This window comes from Aethalodelphis obliquidens, unplaced genomic scaffold, assembly GCF_003676395.1.
Source record: "Aethalodelphis obliquidens isolate GAN/ISIS:26980383/991018 unplaced genomic scaffold, ASM367639v1 scaffold9, whole genome shotgun sequence".
Taxonomy (NCBI): Eukaryota; Metazoa; Chordata; class Mammalia; order Artiodactyla; family Delphinidae; genus Aethalodelphis; species Aethalodelphis obliquidens.
Window position 1 is genome coordinate 11,908,363 of NW_020837953.1, and position 19,541 is coordinate 11,927,903.

General features: G+C 35.3%; 1 protein-coding gene across 2 annotated transcripts in view; it reads left to right on the forward strand.

Annotated features, from left to right (window-relative positions):
• Window positions 1-19,541, forward strand: part of AGBL4 (AGBL carboxypeptidase 4) — a 1,265,610-nt gene that overhangs the window by 106,687 nt on the left and 1,139,382 nt on the right. The window contains exon 2 of one of the 2 annotated variants that reach the window (XM_027108602.1): window positions 6,252-6,412. In XM_027108602.1, coding sequence (XP_026964403.1) covers window positions 6,252-6,412 — 161 coding nt within the window. The remainder of the gene's footprint in view (window positions 1-6,251; window positions 6,413-19,541) is intronic. The other variant, XM_027108603.1, reaches the window with a different exon arrangement.

Here is a 19,541-nt window from a genome sequence, read left to right on the forward strand (position 1 = left end):
GTATAGTTTTCTCCTTTCTAATGCTCTACTCTCAGATTTCAGCTGCTTAAACAGCTTCAAATTTTATTTCTGTACACACAGCTCACGGGACCTCTTTAGTCTGGTTGGTTGATGTCTGGTTTTCTGACATAGGTGGGAAGTCTTTCCGTGGTGGAGAGTCAGTCCTATTGTGGGAGCTCATCTTGTGAGTGTCTCTTCTCTCATGGATCGCTGTATCATGTTGTCTATTTCCTAATGTCTGAAAACAGTTGTTTAATATATTTTCCAGCTTTAAAATTCTTGAAGGTGGGGCTAGTCTCTTTATGGTTACTTCAACATGTCTGAGCCAGAAGTAGAGATGTTGCTTTTCTATCAAATACTTTTTCTGCTTTTGAGACGATCACCTATTTGTTCTTTATTTTGTTAATGTGTTGTTTGGATTGATGGTCCTTAAATGTTATTTTGTAATAATTCCAACTTTTCATGATCCGTCATCTCTTCTATTGATGATTGGACTAAATTAGCTAGTATTTTCTTTAGTATTTTACATCTAGGTTTGTGAAACAGATTTATCTATATGTTTCCTTTTTTGTAATCATCTTGTCATGTTTTGGTATAATATTGTCCTGGCTTCATAAAATGAATTGGGAAATGTTTCCTTTTTTCCTCTGGAAGAATGTGCTTGAGATTAACTCTTTCTTATAAATTTATAGGTGTTCAGAAGTGAAACCATTAGGACTGGAATTCTTTTTGTGGGAACATTTAAAATTAAGGATCTGGTCCATTTAGTAGTTATTGAATAATTCACATTTTATATTGCTTCATATTTTAGTTTCAATAAACTGTGTTTTTATAAGAAATTATACATTTCATCTATTTTTCAAATGTATTGACATACATAGTTTACAATATGTTTGTTGCTTTTTTCTTCTTGTCTGATTGTAAAGGACATGTAGTACTAGTCTCTCTTAATTTTTGATATTATTATATGTGTATTCTTACTCTTTATTTTTTCTGTATGAGCTTGCTGGAGTCTGTTCATATTAAAAGTCTTTTTCAAAAAAACTATCTCTTCATGTTTTAAATTTTCTGCAGAGTACATTTAAAAATTTATATGATTTTCTCCTCTTACCTGTCTTATTTCCTTCCACTTTTTTTGTTTGAAAGTATCGCTCTTCTTTCTTTTTAAATGGGATTCTCTACATTGTTCTCTCCTTTTTTTAAATTAATTTTTTGTTGGAGTATAGTTGCTTTACAATTTTGTGTTTGTTTCTACTGTACATCAAAGTGAATCAGGTATACGTATACATATATCCCCTCTTTTTTAGATTTCCTTCCCATTTAGGTCACCACAGAGCACTGAGTAGAGTTTCCTGTGCTATACAGTAGGTTCTCATTAGTTATCTATTTTATACATAGTATCAGTAGTGTATATATGTCAATCCCAATCTCCCAATTCATCCCATCCCCCAGCCTTTCCCCTTTGGTATCCATATGTTTGATCACTACGTCTCTGTCTCTATTTCTGCTTTGCATATAAGATCATCTATACCATTTTTCTAGATTCCACATATATGCGTTAATGTACGATATTTGTTTATATCTTTCTGACTTACTTCACTCTGTATGGCAGTCTCTAGGTCCATCCACATCTTTGCATATTACCAGTTTTGTTCCTTTTATGGCTGAGTAATATTCCATTGTATATATGTACCACATCTTCTGTATCCATTCCTCTGTTGATGGACATTTAGGTTGCTTCCATGTCCTGACTATTATAAATAGTGCTACAATGAACGGTGGGGTGCATGCGTCTTCTTGAATTATGTTTTTCTCTGGGTATATGCCCAGGAGTGGGATTGCTGCGTTATATGGTAGTTCTATTTTTAGTTTTTTAAGGAACATCCAAACTGTTCTCCATAGTGGTTGTTTCAATATATATTCCCACTTTTTAGCTTCTTATAATAGGAGCTTAGATAATTGATTTTCAGAGTACATTTTATATTATGTGTAAATCAATGAAAATCCATCTATGTGTATGTGTACATATATATTTCCATCTTAGAATTGATTTAGCTATATCCCACAAATTTTGATTGACATATATTGATTATGATTTAGTTTAAAATACTATCACTGGGATAAGAGAACATATGCAATATAGTATAAATTCCTTTGAAATTTGTTGAGACTTCCTTCATAGATCAACATATGATCAATTTTGTGAATGTACCATGTTCTTTTGAAAAGGATATATATTCTGTAGTTCTACAAATGAAAAGTGTTCTGTAATTAGAACTAGATATCCTTTTAAATCACATTTTCAAATTGTCTAAATCCTTTCTGAATATTATCTTGGTTTTTCTCAGTTTTTGGTATTGGAATGTTAAAATTTCTCACTATATTTCTAAATTTGTCTCTATCTTCTTTTATTTTGTCAAATTTTACTTATATATTTTGAAGATCTATTGTTAGTTGTATATACTTTCAAGATTTTTGTGTCTTGATGGACTTACCTTTTTTGCATCATGAAATATCTCTGTTCATTTCTAGTAACATTTCTTGATTTAAAGCTTACCTTGTCTAAGATAAATATAGCTACATTAGCTTTTTTTTTGATAGTGCTTTCCTGTTAAAACTTTTTCATTAAATTAATAAGTATTGTACCCTCTACAACATAGGGCTCAGTAAATATTTTTGGCTGATGATAGTTGAAAGGACCATTTATTTTCAGTCTTTCTGTGCTCTTAAATGTAAAGTTTGTCTTTATAAGCAATATATATAGTTGTTTTTTTATCCAGAGTATTTTTATCTCTGTTTGTAATATTTAGTCCATTTATATTTAATACATTTATTGATATATTTTGTTTAAAATCTACATATAATTTTTTTTTGTATTTGTCCTATATTTTAAATTCTTATTTGCTTTTTTTTCTTTCCTTTCATGTAAGTGGAAGGGAACCAGATGATATAGAGGCATGGTCAGCTTATTTCAATAGCTGTTTCCAGAACATCATAAATTGGCACTTTGTTGAAATATTATTGGTAATACAAGGAAAGCATTTTTATGCATACACACAGAGAGAATACTCCTCATAGGAATGGTGAAGAAGGCCAACAGAATAGTTACAGAAGACCAAAGACCAGATGCTTATTATTATTTGGAACTGTAAACTTAGTGAAAGCAAAGACCTTTTTGTTTGACTTACTATCTGTTCTATTGTATAGTACATAGTATAGTACTTTTTGAATGAATAACTGATTGAATGGCTGAAGAAATGAACTGGCTGTAGGTATGGTATATTCCAAAGTGTAACACAATGGAGTCAGAAGTCTTTGTTTCGGGCTTCCCTGGTGGCGCAGTGGTTGAGAGTCCACCTGCTGATGCAGGGGACACGGGTTCGTGACCCGGTCTGGGAGGATCCCACATGCCGCGGAGCGGCTGCGCCCGTGAGCCATGGCCGCTGAGCCTGCGCGTCCAGAGCCTGCGCTCCGCAACGGGAGAGGCCACAACAGTGAGAGGCCTGCGTACCGCAAAAAAAAAAAAAAAAAAGAAGTCTTTGTTTCAAGGTCTCGCCGTGGTGCTTTAAAGCATGAACTTAAGCAAGCACTAAACATTCCTGAGTCTCAGTTTACTCATTATGGGGTCATGGTGAGGCTTTAGTAATATATAAGATCTGAAATAATTTTGAAACTGTAAGTTTTAAGACACAGATGGTGCATTATTATTAGACACAATATATAGCAACATTTTTAAGACATGTTATTATTAGTCAGAATCCATTTATAGTGGTCCAGAATTAAAAACAAAATAAAAATCTTCTTTCCTTTGAATGTTGAAATGTACATTAATGTTTAATTTTAAAACCATGAAATTTTAGAAGTCAAGAAAATAGTGGCTTTTTTCACTTTTTGTTGTTTTAAGGATAGTAAGTTTTTATTAAGGATTATAACTTATATTGTACCTTCAGTGTGTATTATCTTTATATTCTTCCAACCAGCTCTTTTAGTAGAAGCTGTTGTCTAGTGACATAGTGTTTGAATTCAAATTCCAGCTGACTCATACTTGCTTACATGCTGTATAGCTTTGGATAAGTTATTTTATATCTTCGTCCCTTGTTTTTTTCATATGTAAAATGAGGATAGTAATGGTTTCTACCACGTGGGTGTTGTTGTGAGAATTAAATAGGTTAGTATACCTAGCATTTGGGACAGTATGTGGCATGTAGAAATGCTCAGAAAATGTTAATTTTCTATTGAAAATTCATGTTAATATCAGTTATATACTAGTTAAAATTAATGTTCATATTAATTAACCTAGAGATAAATATTCATATTTCTATTTATACGATTCTTACTTTATAGTTGAAAAAGCAGAGGTTGATAGAGGTTAAGTGAATTTTCCAAGGTCACTCAATAAGTGACAGAGATAAAACTTGAGTCTAGATCTTCTGATTTCAAGTTTAGTGCTCTCATGTAGTAAGTGTTTTGCCCTTTACAACAGAAGCTTAGTAAATATTTTTGGAGGATAATATTTGAAAGGACTATTTCATTGAAGAATCTCCTTGGAAATTCTGAAGACAATTGAAACTAGAAAAATTAAAAGTTTTTCGCCCTGATTAGCTCTTATTTGTATTTTCCCATCAATGCATTTTTAAAAATATTTATGTACTTAACTTGAGGTAACTGATCGTTTTGGTTCTGGAAGGAGGAATAAGTTTTGTTTCTCCACCCACATTTTAATGAGAGCAGACAAAAATCACCCTAAGGTTAATTGATTTGGTTTTGAAGGAAGGGTTCTCTTATTGTCTTGGATCGCTGCCTGATCAATCCTAGAGTCAGGCAGCCAAAGAATGTTACAGCTGAAAGGAACCTTAGAAGTTAGGTAACTCAATATTCTCATTTTGCAGATGAGGCCCTGAGAGTCCTCATCTGCAAAATGAGAATATTGCAGAGTATTGCAGAATATTACAATAATGAGGCCATTGTTGCACAGTGAGTCAATTGAGCTCGAATTCAGGTCTGATGATTCCCAGGCTAGTACTGCATCTACTACAACTGTTGCTCAGAAAAACAAGTGACATGCCAGTAGAACTAGTAAAAGAAATAATTAAAAACTTTGGTGGATATAAGGTTAAAGTTTAATTCTGAGTGTTCTTTTGGAGAAAGATAGGCTAGAGCTTATTTTGGGGGGATGACTTATGGAATTATTTAAAATTTTTTTTTTTAATTGAAGTATAGTTGATTTACAGTGTTGTGTTAATTTCTGCTGTACAGCAGAGTGACTCAGTTATACACATATATACATTCTTTTTTATATTCTTTTCCATTATGGTTTATCCCAGGATATTGAATATAGTTCCCTGTGCTATACAGAAGGACCTTACTGTTAAAAGTAGGATGTTGCTCTGCTCTTCAAGTGCAATACTATACTGACTTCTCAATCAATTGCTTTGTTGTTTTCTATAGTTGTGTTTACTCTTCTTTAGTTGTTGATTATCTGGTTTGGGAATTCACAAGACTCTTAGCTTTTGTTTTTATAGCATCCCACTGTTAACATTTTGGGCAATTTACCACTCATTAGAATATCAGACAGAGAGAGGAGAGACAAAGAATGGGACTCACATCTAAGTTAATACATTTTTGATATGCCTGTTCTGTTGGTGGAGGAAATGGAAATTAATTTCATGGTTGTTTGCGACTTTACCATTATTACTGCTATGTAGCAACTACTCCTAATTTTTGTTTAAAACTTACTCTGCTTTATATATTCTTTAACATGTTCTGATAGAAGTTTGGAAATACACCAAACACAGTACAAACTGCGTAGCCGTGTTGTGAGAATTAAACAAGATCAAATATATTAGAGGTAATTTGTATACCATAATGCTTAATACAAAATACATGAGGTATTATCATCTTTGTTTTTCTAACTAGGAAACTGAAGTTTGGTTGTGATTCTTACTTGGTTTACGGGGGCTTGCCACATGCTCTATACAGCATCCCGATCTGTCAAAGATACTTGTAGCACAAATAGATCTGCTAGGTCATAAAGATAGGAAGAGTTGCTTATACCACAGCCTAGACTAGCTGAAAACCTCCTCTTTCTGGACTATATTCAGAGTTGGCAGCCCTGCAGATTGTGAAAAATGAACCTATAAGTACTGAATGATGACAAATGTCATTGTCAGAGCTCATAATATTTAAATGTATATATCATTGAGCTTCATGAACTTCTATTAAAACCCAGCTCTCTTAATTTTTATTAACAGGTAACCTTGGACGGGTGGACCAGGTGTCTGAGTTTGAGTATGATTTATTCATTAGGCCGGATACCTGTAATCCACGCTTCCGAGTCTGGTTCAACTTTACTGTTGAGAACGTGAAAGAATCACAGGTGAGAGAAATAGTGGATACCTTCATTGTGGTTTTGGTAGGAAGATTATGCTTTTGTGTTATTTTAGTAATATCAAAATAATGACCATATTAGGAATATATTCTTGTATATGTGCTGTAGTGATATCATTTTATTTTAAGAGATAGACAGTAACAGGTATAATATGCTAACTTTTGCTATACGGTGGTTATGAAAAAAACAAATAGATTATCTGAGAACTCAGTGTTCTTTACCGATGGAAGCATTAGTGTTATGTGCTAGGCTTCCTTGGGGGACACTATAAGGAACCATTGCAAGTGACTTGCTATTATGTTTATTATGGAGTGCTGTTCTGTATGTTATTTTTTTCACAGGACTCAGTTTCAGAAAAAGCTTTTCTTCTCCTATATAACAAGGTGTTTCTATCTTAAAAACAATATGATTCTTGTAACTCATCCTACTTTTTCCCTTTGCTTTGGCTGCTGGAAAACTCTGAGCCAATTTTATAGCCCAATATAATGACTCTGGAAAGCTTTTTTGCTTTTGTTTTTGTATACTAACTTTTCTGTTATTCTGATAGTATTAATCTATCTTTAACCACGATTACTTCATCTACATTTTCTAACATAACAGTGTATGTTTTTATAATCCTGTTCAAATCTGTTTTGAATAAAAGTATTGATGAAAAGAGAGAACTAATGACATATGCTTTGAAAAACATTAATAAAAATCTAACCCTAAGAAATCAGTTATCATTATCAGACAGCTGCTTCCGGAAGACTTTGCACAAATTTTGTACACATAGTGATAGGATTCTTTTTTTTTTTTTTTTTTTTGCGGTAAGCGGGCCTCTCACTGCTGTGGCCTCTTCCGCTGCGGAGCACAGGCTGCGGACGCGCAGGCTCAGCGGCCATGGCCCATGGGCCCAGCCGTTCCGCGGCATGTGGGATCCTCCCGTACTGGGGCACGAACCCGCGTCCCTTGCATCGGCAGGCGGCCTCCCAAACACTGCGCCACCAGGGAAGCCCGATAGGATTCTTTTAAGCAGATGAAGCATAGCCCTATAATCTAACATCTGCCTTCTTCCTTCAGGGTCATTTTTTTCTAGCATATTTGGGAGAAAGTGAGGAGTTTGTTTAATTTCCCTTCCCAAGTCAATCTATTCTGCTTGCTCTTTCACCTGGTTGCTTGCTTCTCTCTGTTTCTTTCAACTGCAACTTGAGTCATGTGTTAGGTAGGCAGTGGTCAGTGTCTGGAATTTAGGGACCCTCATTTGTCCTTGACACAATGCTGTTCCTGGCATGCTGGCTTCAGCAGAAGAGGGGTTCAGGGACAGCCACTTCACTTTACTACCAATTCTTTTAATTTTCTACACCACTGACACAGGACTGGGTATATGTAATGTTTACTGACGTTTAGGGCTAACTAGAAGGAATTAGATATATGGGAGAGCTTTGAACATGGTTAGCTATATATGATATAGCAATTTAGGACAGTGGGAAAAAAGTTAAACTTCACACAGACTGTTGCTCTAGGACAAACTTTAGTTCCTTGCTTTGCTTCTTAGTTTGGCTTACTCTTCCATGAGGGAATTCCTTTTTCAGTTTTTCATAGTAAGAATAATATTCCTTCCCTGAAACCACCTTTGGGAAACCTATACTTTGCCTACAGGGCTTCACCTGTCCCTAGGATTGTCCCTCTTATTCCAGCAAGACAATCAATGATCCTCAAAGTGCTTTTTCCAAAGTCTATGTTACTGACTCTTGAGAGTATAACTCACAACAGGAGGCTTTAGCCACATGTACAAAACTGAATCTTGGCACTCCAAGTTTGGGTTCCCTGTGAAGACCTCTCTGCTACCATGAGGTAAGCATACAACCCCTCATTCTTCTGTTGGTGTGCCTGTCTCATGTCAGTAACTTACAATTGTCACATACACACACCACTGAAAAACAAACAGTAATTCTGAGGCAGTATAGTCAATTCATATTAAGGAAAGGAAACATTTTCTTTAAAGCAGTATAATCTGCCAGGATTTCTAAATTCATAAAGGGGATTACTCTTTTCCTGTTTATGCACAACACATGCATACCTTTCAACTTGCCTACTGTAACCAGGAATCCACTAACTCCTAAGAAATGAGACCGATTACTTTTCAAGGAACAGAGTCTGTTCTTATATCCTTTGATAAGTAGAGACCTAACAGAAACTCTGACATTATAGTGGTTTTTTTTTTAAACTTTGGGCTATGTTGAATTCCTAGTCTAGTTTTTCTTTCATGTTAGTCTCTCATAAAGACTATCCTTATATAACTCCTCTGGTCAGGTGCGGGAGTTGCAGAGCAGTGGGATGACTCGAGGGTTAGGAAAATGTGTTTCTTAAGTTATATATGACCTGGGATAGTCTTTTGGACAAGTTGGTCATACATTTCAAAGTTTCTTCTTCTTTTCTCTTCTAGTTTGCTTGCAGGTATATTCATTTTGTTGCTTAAAATGTCTCTTCCAGGGTGTTATAATTTTCATACTACATGTTAAAGTCATACAGTCTCTTTTGAATCTTCTCTATCAATCAAGGAAGTAACATGAATATGTTCCAAGTTATTATTCTAATAAGAGAGTTGGTGCTGTTTTATGGATACCTATTTTTAAAGTTGAAGGAACCAATATTTGCTCGGTCTGTCTGAGTTCTAGCTTCATATCCAGTGTTATCCTACCCTTGTTACAATTAGAAATCATGAACATGTTTATCTGGTTTCCTGGAGCCTGATGCTTTATCAGCCTCTTTCTGTGGGCCATTGCTTCTTCAACTGTAATCACATTATATAGTTATGGAAATCTGTCTCAAGAAGGCATAAAGATCTGCTGGAAAGATATAATACATATCTCTAGCTCACAGGATATTTGTTTTCATGGTTGTCTATATGAAAAAGAATGGTTTTACTATTAAGTTTGACTTGTGAGGCCTGTTTTTATGATGTCTCTTCCTGTAATCTTTTTCCATCTCTCCAATTTCCTTTAAAATGAGACCTTCATGAATGTAATCTAGTCAGGAGCCTTATTTAGGGTTTGGTACTAGCGGGCAAAAGAAATATTAGTCATCAAAGGCTGACTCCACTAAAAATCAAAGCATCAAATATACTGTATAAACAGGTCTAGCTTTTGGGTTATCTTCCTTATGTTTTTAGAAAGTGATAAAAGCTTGGAACATATGGTGCTGTATTCCAGGACCGATATATTAACCCCCTGAAGTAGTTGTTAAATAGTACATTTGCAAGAATCTATGATAACTAAACATCCCGGTATCTTTATTGAAAAGTAATTTTCTCTCTGAAAAACCTATATTAAATATTCTTATGTGGAAATTATTATTGATGCAGCAGAACACTCGTGTGATGTGAAAGCAAATCTTTCTATTTAAATATGATAAAACTTCAGCCAATAAGAAGAAATAAAATAATGTGCCTGGACTGTTGGAACTGTTTTCTTTCCTTTATAATCTTTTTATCTCTTTGAGTTAATTTTTTCCCCTTTCTGATTATAAAAGTATCCAATGCTCACTGTAGAAAATTTGGAAAATATAGATAATTATTAGAAGCAGAGAAAAAGCACATGCCCCCCCACCCCCCGAAACACACACCCATAATCTTACTACCTAGAAGCAAATACTATTAACTTTTTGCATATTTACTTCTAGGCTTATTTATTTTCTATTTTATTTTTGGAGAATAATTAAATTTGTACCATATATACATTTTTATATCTTACTTATAAGGAAGCTAAATGGTATCACAAGCAATTTTCTGTCATTAAAAACCTCATAAACATGGCTGTACAATAGCTATGTACTATTGGACCATTTCTTTAAATCTTGGGCATAAAGATTATTTTCCATTATTGGTTGTTATAAATAACACTGTAGTAAACATCTTTATGCATGAAGTGTTACCCAGATTTCACTTTGCTTCCTTAGGATAAACTCCTTGAGGGAAATTGATGGGCAAAGTATATTAATATTTTTAAAACTCTTCATTCATATTTCTAAATTGCTGCCAGACAATTTATAGTATTTTTTCTGTCCTATCAGCAGTCAGTGAGATGCTTTTTCTTTAATTTCTTGTTTTGAAATGTTTAATGAACTCAGAAGTTCATACATTAAGAATAAATTGTTTCTTTTTTCTCTCTTACTTTGAATATAATGCAATGTTTCAGGCCTCTAGTCATAAAGGAATTAACTGCATTCCAGGAACAACCTGAGACAACAAAACATACCTATTTATCATTTTGACTCTTTCTTATTTCATCAATCCTGTTTTGTCTGGGTGTGCCAACAGAATTTCCTCTGAGGTATATAATGTGAAATTTTTTTTTAAGTTTTTTTTTTATAACAATGAAATATTTCTCACATTATTATAAACAGTAATGTAGCTTAAACACACACACACGTGCACACACACACACACACACACACACACTTTTATATATGACATGTCTGAATTGGACTTTAAAAATTCCAAGAGTTTGCTGCTGCTTTAGTCTCCGTCCTGGAGATTTCAGTCTCAATAAAACTTTATCCTGGCTATGGCCAGACTTGACAGTAAACAGAGGCAACATATCATGGTAGAAAGATCACAGGGCAATGGATTCAAACAGACTTGGGATTATATACTGAGTCATACTTATGAGTTGTTTTACCATTGATCGGTTAAATTAATCTCTTGGCACCTCAGTTTTCCATCTGTAAAGCAAAGATGATAATACTATTTCATGTGAGCATTGTGCATATTAAATGGGAAAGTGCAGCTAAAGAGCCTACCGTGGTGTTTGATAGATAGATAATAGAGATTCACTACTTGATGGCTGTTGTTTTTACTAAAACACCTCAACAGTAGAAATAAGACTAAAAACAGCAAAAGGAAAAACTACCACAACAAATTATTACTAGATTATTACTACTGTTTTTGTTCTGTTCTTCTTCCTTCTCTTTCTCCTTCTTCTAGTCCTTTTCTTCATCTTCTTTCTTCTTCTTTCAAATCTGCTATTGCAAAATATCGTCATCATCATTATCATCAACATAATCATCATCATCAAGCAAATTGTAATCGTTATGAATATGTACTCTATATTAGACATGCCTGAATTCCAGGCCTACCTCTGCCAATTACTTTCTATGTCTGTGATACAACTCTCCTAACTGGCCCCCTGTTTATATTCTAGGCCTACCCTGTCTTTAATGTGTACTCTTAACAGGGAAATGGGAGTAATTTTATGATGTAGGTCATATCACATGATTACTCTGTTAAACTCCTCTAATTAACTTTTGTATCTCAGCGTAAAAGATGATATCTCTAAAATGGCCTACTAGATCCTGCAAAATCATTGGTCAAACCCACCTATCCTACCCTACAACATACGCACTGCTTTGACCACATTTCCTACTACTTTCTGCCTTGCCCACACAGCTCTGGCTTCTTTGCTGTACCTCAAGCCAGGTATGTTTCCACCTTAGAGCATTGGCTTAGGGTTTAGGGCAATGACTATTCCCATTTGCCCTTTCCAGCAGATATTTGTATAACAAATGCCACCTTCTCTATGAGGCCAACCTTAGTGACTTATTCATTTTGTCCTCCTCCACACACCCCACATATGCTGTTCTACTTTCTCTTTTAGAAACTATCACTTTATAATATACTGTTTAATTAATTATTTTATATGTCTGTTTTTTGTCTTTCTCTTTGCCCTCAATGATACACATAGGCTTATTTAAAGTTTTCTTAGTGCAGGCCTAATGTAGTGATGTTTGTTGGGTCTTTCTGGGTCCAGACACGACCCTTCTGGAGTATCTACTGAGTGCTCCAGGTGTTCAAAGGGGTCTTTTTAATCTGTCTGGTTACAATTAGAACATCTCCCATCCCTGTGTCTCGAAAGCTGGAGTTACCATAGGAATTATCTCATTTGTTTCCCTTCTATTAGGGATCCCACCTTTGTGATGCTAATTATCCAGTGTCTGAAAGCATCTATTTCAAATATTTTATTCAGTTTTTTAGTTGTTTATGGTATTAGGTAGATGTGGAACCAGTTACTGCATTGTGAACATCAAGGCTTGCTTTTAAGTATTACTAAGGCAGGTCTAGAGTAGCCTGAACTTTAGGGTCAGTTTAACTCTGCTACTAAGATGTGATACTTCTGGAGTCTCTAGTGAAGTGTTATGATTTGTTTGGGTTTGAATGTCTCCCAGCTCTGCGTGAGTTCCTGGAATTGTTCTTCCACTTTCTAGTAATTATTCTTTGCTTATTTTCATGGAGTCTTACCTTATGTATGTACAGCTTTGCATTCAGCCAAAGAATCAAGTTGAGCCCTATGTCAGTTTCTGGAGTTTTTCTGTGCATAGTTTAGTCTTCTCCAGTGCTCTCTGTTCTGTAATTCCAGGCACATCATCACTAACCCAACTCTGTAAACTCCAATTTCTGTTTAACTCAGTGAGGTATCCACATTTTTCATGAGCTCCTTTGCCTTGCATCATAGTTCAGAATGTGCCTCCAGACAGAAATCTTTAGTGATCAGAAGCCTTACCTTATTTCTCCCTCTCAGGGATCAATCATGAGTTGCCTACTGTCCACTGTCTTAAAAAAATAGTTTATATGTTTTGGTCCAGCATTCTAGTTATTTATGGAGGGAGGGTAAACTTATTACCAGACAATTCATTATGGCTGGAAGCAGACCATGGTTGTGTTTTTTTGCAATACAGACCACAAAATAAGAGAAAGTTAAGAGAGTCCAGGATGCATGCAAGCAAACTTAGAGAAGAGAGAATACAGTAAGGGGACGGGGAGTCATGAAAAGGTGAAGGGTAGTAAAAACACGATAGATCAGTGTATTGCAAGTAGCATAACTATACCATCCAATGTCAATTTTTATCCAATCAGTCAATTTTGAGAGTGAAAGATGCTCTAATAATTACAACTGGACAACAGGCATAAACTAGAACTTTTCTAGGCAAACAGGGATTTTTATTTACTCTTGTTGGAGATTCTTATGAAGTCAGTGGTTAGTGTACGATAGTGAATAAGCTGCAAAGAGGTTGTCATTAGGTAGTAGAATGACTAAAAGAAAATTGAAGGAATTACAATTATTGTAACTATTGGAAATATCAAGGTGTATAGTATGACTATGGGAGCAGCTAGAGGTATAATGGAAGATAAGATATTGGAGAGGAGGAACTCAAAGTACCTAGAGTGTTGGAAATATTGTCTCTGTATATATTGGAGAAATGTCAGTGAGGTCTGAACAGCAATCATTGAAAAATGAGAAGGAATGACAGAGGGATACAGAGATAACATCAATAATGAGAGATAGTTGAGGGATAATCTGATAAAATGAGATTCAAACTATGTTTTTGGAAGTGAAAGCTCAATATTATAAAGATGTCAGTTCTCCCAAAATCACCCAAAATCATTGGAAATAATACAATTCAAATCATTATCCTTGTCAGATTCTTTTCATAGAACTTGATAAGCTAATTCATGTAGAAAAGCAAAAGGTCAAAAATAGCTAAGCCAACTTTAAAGAAGAATAATGAGTAGGTATGTGTTTATTTTATAGAAACTTATATTTCAGCTAATAATTTTTATTTATAGAATAGTGATTAAAATAGAATGGCATTTGAATAAGAATAGACAAATAGTCTAAATGGACAAACTGGAACTCAGAAACAAGGCTGTTTATATAAGGAAACTTGATCTATGACAGAGTTTGTATTATAAAATAGTAGGAATAGTAGGGCCTATTCAATCAATAGAGTTGTATGACAAAGAACACCCCATCTCAAATTATTTTTAAAAACCTTTTAGATGGATTAAAGACTTGAATATGCAAACAAATTAAAAATTTAAACTATGAAAATAAATATGTTATTGGCTTTGGAATAGGGTTGAATTTCTTATGCAAGGCACAGGAAAGCAAAATTATAAAGAAATAGATAGATACTTTTGAGCTTGTAAAAATAAAGTCTATGTGACAAAGACCTAAAGTTGAAGGATATGTACTGTTCTGGGAAAAGAAATTTGTGCAATGTATTACACATATAAGATTGGTATCCAAAATACATAAAAAACTTTCACCAGAAAAAAAAGAAAAACAAAACCAAGTAAGCCAAGGATATAAAGAGGCAACTTACAGAAGACTAAGTGATAATGCAAATAGAGCTATTCTCACAAAGATTGGGTTTAGGAGAAGAAACCGTCTTATCAGTAAGGAAAAGAAAGAGTAGAGAAATCTTTTTCAAGTATACTGGCATGTAAAAAGCATCTCTTACTTCTGATTGTTCAGGAGTAGTGATAATATTAGAGTGTAGTGGGAAAAAGCATGAGCTTTGGTGTCAGAATCTTCATTCTGTTACTTGCCAGCTTTGTGTCCTTGGACAAGTTACATAACCCCACTAAATTTCAGTTATTCACCTTTAAATTTGGTTTAATACCACTGGCCTTGAGGCACTGTTTGGAAGATTGATAATAGATGTTAATAAAAGACCTGAATAGTGTCTGCAACATGGGTACATATTTTTATTAGTAGCTTAAGTAAACTCACTTGTTGAATGAAGTTGGTGGCACATTTACTTTAGGATGGTCTTTATAAGATACACCATAAGTTAGCTATATTTCTGATTCATGGAGTCAGAAGTTCTTTGTTCAAGGAAACATTCAGAAAGTAGGGTAGCATTCAATATATAGAAAATATGGAAAGCTTAAAGAATTTGTATATCAGCTATATTATTTCAGTTTTACTGTAAACACTGCCAACATGAACACATTTTTATTCTTTCAAGTCGGCTTCTATTGGTTTCTGGGAATTGGTGGTAAGTCTAAGAACTATACCCAAAATTATTTGTATATTTATAATCATGATATACATATATATCAATGCATTTTTGTGTTTATAATGTTAGTGTATTTGTTCATTATATCAATTAGACCAGGCACTATTATCATAATTTAAAATGGTAGCACTCAAATATAGACTTAGCTGGCATTATACTTTGTAGTATTTATTAAATAGGCATTTCATTACTGTAATAGTCATAAGTGATATTCATATTGTTAAACTCAACAGACATATTATACTCACTATGTGAATTTATCTTGCATTTGATACTGTTGACAGTTTGCTATTGGAAATTCTGTTACCTTGTCTTTCCTGGTATTTCTCTCTTTTGATTCTCCTTGTATCTTCTTGCCTATTTCTTTTGATTCTCCTTCATGGATTTCTCTTCTACAAAATCCTTAAACATTTATACATGATTCCATCTCATATCATTACATCTTACATTTCTTTTCCATATTCCCAATACTGTCTATACTTGAAAATCTCTCCTGATATCAAAACTCCTACTTAGAACTGCCTTTTGGACACCACCACTGAATGTCTCATGGGTATCTCAAGCTCATCATTTATAAAATGAGCTCTTTATCGTACCTTCTCAATCTGCTTCTTCTGCCTGCTCGACATTCCAGTGAATTTACTACTATCCATGCAGTCATTCAAATTGGAAACGTAAGAGCTACCTTAGATTCATCCTTGTGCATCCATATCTAAGAATAGAAATAATGACAACTATCATGATATTAATATAACCACCATTTATTGATCACTTATGCTGTGCCAGTACTGTACTAAATGTTTATATGGAATCTTCCCAACAACTCTGAGAGGCTGTTATTATTATTATCTTCATTTCATAGATGGCAAAATAAAACTTGCCCCTTGGTTTTACTACCTTTAAAATCATCTCCTGCTCTCAGGTGGCAGAGTCAAGATGGAGGACTAGGAGGACATGGAGTTCACGTCTGCTCACAACTAGGGCACCTACCGGGCACTGGTGGGGGACCATGGACACCTAAGGGGATGGGAGGAACCCCTGAGTGACTGGGTTAGATGTTGTGGGGAGGGAAGGGGGAGGAAAAGTAGAGGCTGGATGGATGGGACCAGTGCCCCTGAGGGGTGGCTGGGGGAGGGGAGGGGTTCCATGCTCAGGATGAGCCCAGCCACAGTGAGGGGACCAACAGGAATGGAGAGAGGCCCTCGGGAGAGTGGAGGATCGGAAAGGAATGTGGCCAGCGTTTCCTCTGCCCACTTGGGCCCCGGAGAGCCTGGTGAGGTCCCAGGCCTAATCCTCCACCCTCTGAGGTCCCTTCAGCCATCCTGAGCCTAACCCCCCCACCGCACCACCCCCCGCATGCCCACCCAGGGCCTTACCTCTGCAGTTTGCACTCTGAGGCCCCCTCTAGCCGTGCTGCCTTTTCCAGCTGTGCAGGTCCTGAGCCTAGGCCCCACCCACCCTAAACCCTGCCCTGCCTAAGCCCCACCCCCACCTAAGCTCCGCCCCCCACAGCCAAGACCTTTTCTGACTTGTTTTTTTTAGGTTGTGCTTCTGTTGTTTCATTTATATTTTTATTTTTTCTAATAAAGTTTTTATTTTTCTAATTTTATTTTATATTTATGCTTTGTTATTGTACTGCTCCTTTTTTTCCTTTGGCCATGCTGTGAGGCTTGCAGGATCTTTGTTCTCAGGACGGGGGTTGGGCCTGAACTCCTGTGGTGGGAGTGCTGAGTCCAAACCTCTGGACTAATAGACAACCTCAGACCCCAGGGAATATTAATCAGAGTGAGGTCTCCTGGAGGTCCTCATCTCAGCACCAAGACCTGGCTCTACCCAACTGCCTGCCAACTCCAGTCCTAGACTGGTGGAAATAACTGCCGAAGAGGAGAATAAAGAAAAAAAAAATGAAAATAATTGAGGACAGTCTCAAAGACCTCTGGGACAACATTAAATACACCAACGTTCAAATTAGAGGGGTCACAGAAGAGGAAGATAAAGAGAAAGGGTCTGAGAAAATATTTGAAGAGATTATAGTCAAAAACTTCCCTAACATGGAAAAGGAAATAGCCACACAAGTTCAGGAAGCACAGAGAGTCCCATACAGGATAAACTCTAGGTGAAACACACCAAGACACATTAATTAAACTAACAAATAATTAAATTCAAAGAAAAAATATTAAAAGCAGCAAGGGAAAAGCAACAAATAACATACAAAGGAATCCCCATAAGGTTATCAGCTGATTTTTCAGCAGAAACTCTGCAGGCCAGAAAAGAGTGGCAGGATATATTTAAAGTGATGAAAGGGAAATCCTACAATGAAGATTACTCTAACCAGCAAGAATCTCATTCAGATTCAATGGAGAAATTAAAAGCATTACAGACAAGCAAAAGTTAAGAGAATTCAGCACCACCAAACCAACTTTACAACAAATGCTAAAGAAACTTCTCTAGGCCGGAAACACAAGTGAAGAAAAAGGCCCACAAAAACAAACCCAAATCAATTAAGAAAATGTTAATAGAAACATACATATCGATAATGACCTTGAATGTAAACAGATTAAATGATCCAAATAAAAGACATAGACTGGCTGAATGGATACAAAAACAAGACCCATATATATGCTGTCTACAAGAGACCCACTTCAGACCTAGGGACACATACAGACTGAAAGTGAGGGAATGGAAAAAGATACTCTGTGCAAATGGAAATCACAGGAAAGCTGGGGTAGCAATACTCAAATCAGATAAAATAAACTTTAAAATAAAGACCGTTACAAGAGAGGTAAGGAAGGACACTACATAATGATCAAGGGAAAAATTCAAGAAGAAAACATAACAATTATAAATATTTATGCACCCAACATAGGAGCACCTCAATACATAAAGCAAATGCTAAGAGACATAAAAGGGGAAGTCAACAGTAAGACAATAACAGTGAGGTACAGTAACACTCTAACACCCCACTTCCACCAATGGACAGGTCATCCAGACAGAAAATAAATAAGGAAACACAAGCTTCAAATGACACAATAGACCAGATAGATTTAATTGATATATATAGGACATTCCACTCGAATGTGGCAGAATACACTTTCTTAAATGCAAATGGAACATTCTCCAGGATAGATTACATCTTGGGTCAAAATCAAGCCTCGGAAAACTTAAGAAAATTGAAATCTATGCAGCATCTTTTCTGACCACAAGCCTATGAGATTAGAAATCAATTACAGGAAAAAAAAACTGTAAAAAACACAAACACATGGAGGCTAAACAGTGCACTGCTAAGTAACCAAGAGATCACTAAAGAAATCAAAGAGGAAGTTAAAAAATACCTCGAAAAAAATGACAATGAAAACATGATGACCCAAAACATATGGGATGCAGCAAAAGCAGTTTTAAGAGGGAAGTTTATAGCAATTCAATCTCATCTCAAGAAACAAGAAAAGTCTCAAATATACAATCTAACCTTACACCTAAAGCAACTAGATAAAGAAGAACAAAGAAAACCCAAAGTTAGTAGTAGCAAAGAAATCGTAAAGATCAGAGCAGAAATAAATGAAATAGGAACAAAGAAAACAATAGCAAAGATGAATAAAACTAAAAGTTGGTTATTTGAGCAGACAAAATTAATAAGTGTTTAGCCAGACTCATCAAGAAAAAAAGTGAAAGGACTCAAGTCAATAAAATTAGAAATGAAAAAGGAGAAATCAAAACGGACACCACAGAAACACAAAGGAACATATTGGCAAATATCTGCCAATAAAATGGACAACCTAGAGGAAATGGACAAATTCTTGCAAAGCTACAATTTTCCAAGACTGAACCAGGAGGAATTAGAAGATGTAAGCTGACAAATCACAAGTACTGAATTTGAAACTGTTATTAAAAATCTTCCAACAAACAAAAGTCCAGGACCAGATGGTTCACAGTCGAATTTTATCAAACATTTAAAGAAGAGCTAACACGTATACTTCTCAAACTCTTGCAAAAAATTGCAGAGGGAGGAACACTCCCAAACTCATTCAATGAGGCCACCATCACCCTGATACCAAAGCCAGGCAAAGATATCACAAGAAAAGAAAATTACAGACCAATATCACTGATGAACGTAGATGCAAAAATCCTCAACAAAATACTAGCAAACAGAATCCAACAACACATTAAAAAGATCATACACCATGATCAAGTGGGAATTATCTCAGGGATGCAAGGATTCTTCAATATATGCAAATCAATCAATGTGATACACCATTTTAATAAATTAAAGAATAAAAACCATATGATCATCTCAATAGATGCAGAAAAAGCTTCTGAG